Source organism: Scophthalmus maximus, chromosome 4 (assembly GCF_022379125.1).
Source record: "Scophthalmus maximus strain ysfricsl-2021 chromosome 4, ASM2237912v1, whole genome shotgun sequence".
NCBI lineage: Eukaryota > Metazoa > Chordata > Actinopteri > Pleuronectiformes > Scophthalmidae > Scophthalmus > Scophthalmus maximus.
The window spans coordinates 996840-1002500 of NC_061518.1; the positions used below are offsets into that span (position 1 = coordinate 996840).

At 48.5% G+C, this 5661-nt stretch overlaps 1 protein-coding gene across 6 annotated transcripts in view; it reads left to right on the top strand.

The window, feature by feature from the left end:
* The first annotated feature begins 204 nt into the window (after positions 1 to 204).
* The window catches only part of fhod1 (formin homology 2 domain containing 1), a 34866-nt gene continuing 29409 nt past the window's right edge, over positions 205 to 5661 (top strand). For 3 of the 6 annotated variants that reach the window (XM_047331549.1, XM_047331550.1, XM_047331552.1), the window contains exon 1: positions 205 to 450. In XM_047331549.1, the coding sequence (XP_047187505.1) occupies positions 286 to 450 (165 nt within the window). In that variant the 5' untranslated portion in view covers positions 205 to 285. The remainder of the gene's footprint in view (positions 451 to 5661) is intronic. The other 3 variants (XM_047331551.1, XM_047331553.1, XM_047331554.1) reach the window with 1 other exon arrangement.

The following is a 5661-nucleotide window of genomic DNA, read 5'->3' on the forward strand; positions in this document are numbered from 1 at the left end:
CCTCACCACTGGACCGTCAGTCACAAGTTTATCCTTCATCCAACCGGATGTTCCGTCATGTTGCCTTCAAAACAAAATACACATTTTGAACAGAAGCAGCTTGTTCAGCGTCACCGACTCAGACCCGCACAGACGCCTTAATGACGTTTATTTTGAAAGGTCGCACCGGATGCTCGTGTTCACGCCCTCGGGAGCTTGTCGGTGCGCGGAGGTTCCCCAGTTAAAGTTTAGTGTCCGCGGAGCGCGGAGCGGCACCGAGCCCCTCCGACACTCCTCAGCCGGGCCATGGCCTCCATCACCTGCCGGGTCCAGTTCCTGGAGGACTCGGACCCGTTCATCTGCACGAACTTCCCCGAACCTCGCAGACCTCCGACGGTCAACCTGGAGGAGAACCTGCCGCTCAGCGAGCAGATCGCCGGGATCCACAAGCTGCTGGAGGCGCCGCTGAAGGTGGGTGAGAGCCCGGTGAGAGCCGGGTGAGAGCCCGGTGAGAGCCGGGTGAGAGCCGGGTGAGAGCCGGGTGAGAGCCGGGTGAGAGCCGGTGAGAGCCCGGTGAGAGCCGGGTACCTGCGGCCCCGGGGCGGGTCACGGGGCGGGTCACGGTCCGCTCCGCTCGGTCCCGTTCACCTCGTCCCGACATGAAATGACTTTTGGAAACTTTTGAGTATAGAAATAGAAAAAAAAGAAATCACAGGAACCGACTCGTGGAGTGACGCGGTCCGCGACGCTGGAAAAAATAAATCAGGCAATTTGATTTTCTCCTCCTCGCTCATGTGATCGTGTGGAGAAAGAGTCGAAGTATTGAACAAGTCGATCATCACTCGTTGATCCGAGAAGCAGCTGTTTCATCCGCCAGATCCCGGTTGTTGCCTGAAACTCGTCCCACAAGAAAAGACTTTAACACTTGAATCGGGAGTTTGGTTTGAGGTTATTTCAGCCTGGAAGAACCTTGTTGGGATTTAGTTTTCAGTTTATAATATATCATATTACATTCAGGAGGTAAACTGAGATTAACTGAAATCATGTGATGACAGTGTAAGATCCGACGTTTATTTTTAACCTCGAACGCAGCAGCACATGAAAACAGTTTTCAACCTTTGAGAGTTAAAAGAGTTGAAGAGGTTCAGACCCTGATATTGATCCTGATATTGATCCTGATATAGGTCCTGATATTGATCCTGATATTGATCCTGATATAGGTCCTGATATAGGTCCTGATATTGATCCTGATATTGATCCTGATATTGATCCTGATATAGGTCCTGATATAGATCCTGATATAGATCCTGATATTGATCCTGATATAGATCCTGATATTGATCCTGATATTGATCCTGATATAGGTCCTGATATAGGTCCTGATATTGATCCTGATATTGATCCTGATATTGATCCTGATATAGGTCCTGATATAGATCCTGATATAGATCCTGATATTGATCCTGATGTAGGTCCTGATATTGATCCTGATATTGATCCTGATATTGGTCCTGATATAGATCCTGATATTGATCCTGATATTGATCCTGATATAGACCCTGATATTGATCCTGATATTGATCCTGATATTGATCCTGATATAGGTCCTGATATAGATCCTGATATTGATCCTGATATTGATCCTGATATAGGTCCTGATATTGATCCTGATATAGGTCCTGATATTGATCCTGATATTGATCCTGATATTGATCCTGACATAGATCCTGATATTGATCCTGATATAGATCCTGACGTAGACCCTCCTATAGATCTTGGATGCAGGTCCTGATCTAGACCCTGATGTTAGACCCTGTTGGGGGAGTGTCTGTGGGACTCTACCTGCCAACCACCTTCACATGATTTTTGTCCCTGATGCTCAAGTTACCAGACAGTGATAGAAACGACAGGAACAGAAAGGAACAAGGACTTTCACCACAAGGGCATCGTCTCGGTATCTGCATTAAATACCAGATGATCTGAAGGTCTGCAGGTCTACGGCTGTGAGGGGCTGAAGGTCTGAGGGTCTGAGGGTTTGAAGGTCTGAATGTCTGAAGGTCTGAGGGTCTACGGCTGTGAGGGGCTGAAGGTCTGAGGGTCTACGGCTGTGAGGGGCTGAAGGTCTGAGGGTCTGAATGTCTGAAGGTCTGAGGGTCTACGGCTGTGAGGGGCTGAAGGTCTGAGGGTCTGAATGTCTGAAGGTCTGAGGGTCTACGGCTGTGAGGGGCTGAAGGTCTGAGGGTCTGAAGGTCTGAATGTCTGAAGGTCTGAGGGTCTACGGCTGTGAGGGGCGGAAGGTCTGAGGGGCTGAAGGTCTGAGGGTCTACGGCTGTGAGGGGCTGAAGGTCTGAGGGTCTGAAGGTCTGATGGTCTACGGCTGTGAGGGTTTGAAGGTCTGAGGGTCTGAATGTCTGAAGGTCTGAGGGTCTACAGCTGTGAGGGTCTGAGGGTTTGAAGGTCTGAGGGTCTGAAGGTCTGAATGTCTGAAGGTCTGAGGGTCTACGGCTGTGAGGGGCTGAAGGTCTGAGGGGCTGAAGGTCTGAGGGTCTGAAGGTCTGAATGTCTGAAGGTCTGAGGGTCTACGGCTGTGAGGGGCTGAAGGTCTGAGGGTCTGAAGGTCTGAATGTCTGAAGGTCTGAGGGTCTACGGCTGTGAGGGGCGGAAGGTCTGAGGGGCTGAAGGTCTGAGGGTCTACGGCTGTGAGGGGCTGAAGGTCTGAGGGTCTGAAGGTCTGATGGTCTACGGCTGTGAGGGTTTGAAGGTCTGAGGGTCTGAATGTCTGAAGGTCTGAGGGTCTACAGCTGTGAGGGTCTGAGGGTTTGAAGGTCTGAGGGTCTGAAGGTCTGAATGTCTGAAGGTCTGAGGGTCTACGGCTGTGAGGGGCTGAAGGTCTGAGGGGCTGAAGGTCTGAGGGTCTAAAGGTTTGAAGGTCTGAGGGTCTGAAGGTCTGAGGGTCTGAGGGTCTACGGCTGTGAGGGTTTGAAGGTCTGAGGGTCTGAGGGTCTGAGGGTCTGAGGGTCTGCGGCTGTGAGGGTTTGAAGGTCTGAGGGTCTGAAGGTTTGAAGGTCTGAGGGTTTGAAGGTCTGAAGGTCTGAGGGTCTGAAGGTTTGAAGGTCTGAGGGTCTGAAGGTTTGAAGTTTTAGACTCTAGAGGATCTGCCGGTCTGAGGTTTTTAAACTCGGTCCTAAAGTGATGGACTGTGTTTGGGACTCGTTGGTTTCCTGTTCTAGATTTTAAGAAGTACTTTTAATGATTCCTCTTGTTGTGAAGATACAATCTGAAGTGGTTTCACTGCAGTGCAGTAATGTAATGGAGTATAAAGTACAATACATGGAAATAAGTACAAGTACTGCAGACAGAGTTGTACTTGACTATAGGAACTTTGAATCCAGCAGCGCTCACAGCTTCTACCCGTCAAAATTCAAAAGTCCTGAGTGATGCTTGAGATAAAATGGCCTCCGCTCCAGTTTCCTGTTTGTTGTTTCACTGATGATCACTCTGCAGCAGCAGGGAGTTGAGTTTTTTCCCGACAGGAAGTGAACGCAGCTCCCTGCGCTGCGCGGCGACCGGCACTGTGAGTCAGTTTCTCACTGCACGCAGGCTAAAGTGCAAACAGGCCGAGATAAAGTCATTGTGTAAGTGTCGTGTGTTTGTGCAGTTTGTGTTCCTGCTCTTTTCCTGTGTGGTTGTTGAAGGAAGCAGATGATGACTCGGCAGAATTCCCGTTTGTTCCTCTTACACTGAACTGCTGCGGCCTCTTACCGCACTTTTTAATTTATCACTGTTATTATGGAGACGCGTTCGAGCAGATGCTCGAGATTCGTCAGCTCGGTGAGAGCCGCACAGCGGAGACGAGCGCCCCGCCAGACGGCAGCCTGCCGCGAGGCGTTCAGAGCCCGCTGGAATCGGCAGGATCAGATAAAGAGCCAGAGAGAGGCGGTCCCAGCAGATTACATTCCTCCACCGACCCCCTAATTGTTCCCACCGAGCCCCGGGGCCCGTATCGCCTCATCAGCCAGGAGACTTGATTCTTCACATTAATTGTTCTGCAGCGTTCCTGCTGCTCTGCACCAGTTTCCCTCGGCCTCCCCCCTCGTCGCAGGTCGGGCCGAGCGGAGGAAGAGGGTGGGACCTGTAAACAGGAGATAAGACGGACGGACGGAGGGACGCAATGCGGACGGCAGCTTGTTGATAAGAGTGGAACAAGCTTTTCCTTCTGCACACGTGGAAGAAACTGTTTTAATACACTCGACTCTAAACACTGAAGATGAGCAGCTCCTGTGTACATGACAGAGATCATTAGCCTAGCTTAGCACAAAGACTGGAAACAGGGGGAAACTGTTAGCCTAGCTTAGCATAAAGACTGGAAGCAGGGGGAAACTGTTAGAATAACTTAGCGCAAATTCTAGAAGCGTGGGAACTGTTTGACTAGCTTAGCATTAAGGCTGGAAGTAGGGGGAAACCGCTAGACTATCTTAGCACAAAGACTTAGCCTAGCTTAGCACTAAGACTGCAAGCAGGGGCAAATTGTTAACTTAGCACAAAGACAAGAAGCAGGGTAAAACCGCTAGACTGCCTTAGCACAAAGATCTAGTGCTAACTTATAGCTAGCTAGGCCAACTGTTAGCCTAGCATAGCACAAAGACCGGAAGCGGCCAAGATGTTAATCTGAGTCTCTGGTCCAGGGGCCCCTGTGCCTGTGCCCGGGAGACCCCTGTATTAATGCGCACATGGGTCCAGGTCACTTTAATTGATTAGTTGTTTATTGATATAAATTCACGTTCTGTTTTAATAAAAGAGATCAGGAAACAACGCGTCGATAAAGTTTAGATTGTTTCTTAAATCACAGAGGATTCTAAGATCGACGGGTGATGTCATGTGTTGATCGCGGCCCTGTGAGTGTGTGTGTGTGGATGTTTTCACTCAGGGTGTGTGTGTGTGTTTGTGTATGTGTGTGTGTGTGTTGCTGTAGAAGAATGCCACTCTGCAGGTTCACACACACACACACACACACACACCCTGAGCTCACAACATCAACATCGGAGCCGATCGCTCCTCTGACCTTGTTCATACCTGACCATGACTCACGGCTGCGCGGCGCTCGGCTCGTCGGGCCTGGCAGCGCCGCCGCCATAAATAGACTGAAAACATTTGGTCCTGACGTCAGTTTGTTTCACCAGAAATCCTGAAAACAGAGTAAAATTATATCCACTGAAAAAAACTAAAAACCCTCAATGGGCCTAAAACTAGAAAAAAAAAAAAAAAATTGAAGCCAGTTGTTCTGATTATAAGAAATGAAAAATCCAACTTACTTGATATCAGTATTTTGGTCTTAAGCCAAGAATTTATAAAGCTTTTATTTAAATTTTTTTGATATTGTTTGTTTTTATTGACAGGACCGAGTTTTGTGTGGAAGACACTCAGCTAAGGTCAGAGGTCAAACCTGAGCTGCAGATGACTCGGGCGTCAGTGAAGTCATTTGGGTTTGGCGTTCTCATAATAACTGGATCTAAGATTGATCATCAGTAAAAAAAAAAGACAATTTCTTCAAACAGCAACTGAAAAACCAGTAAACATTAAAACAGCAGTAAGTTTCTCCACAGAGACACTGTAAAAAAAACAACTGAATCCTGCAGATCATAAGATCAGTTATGAGTATTTTTATCCTGTTAAGTTCACAGA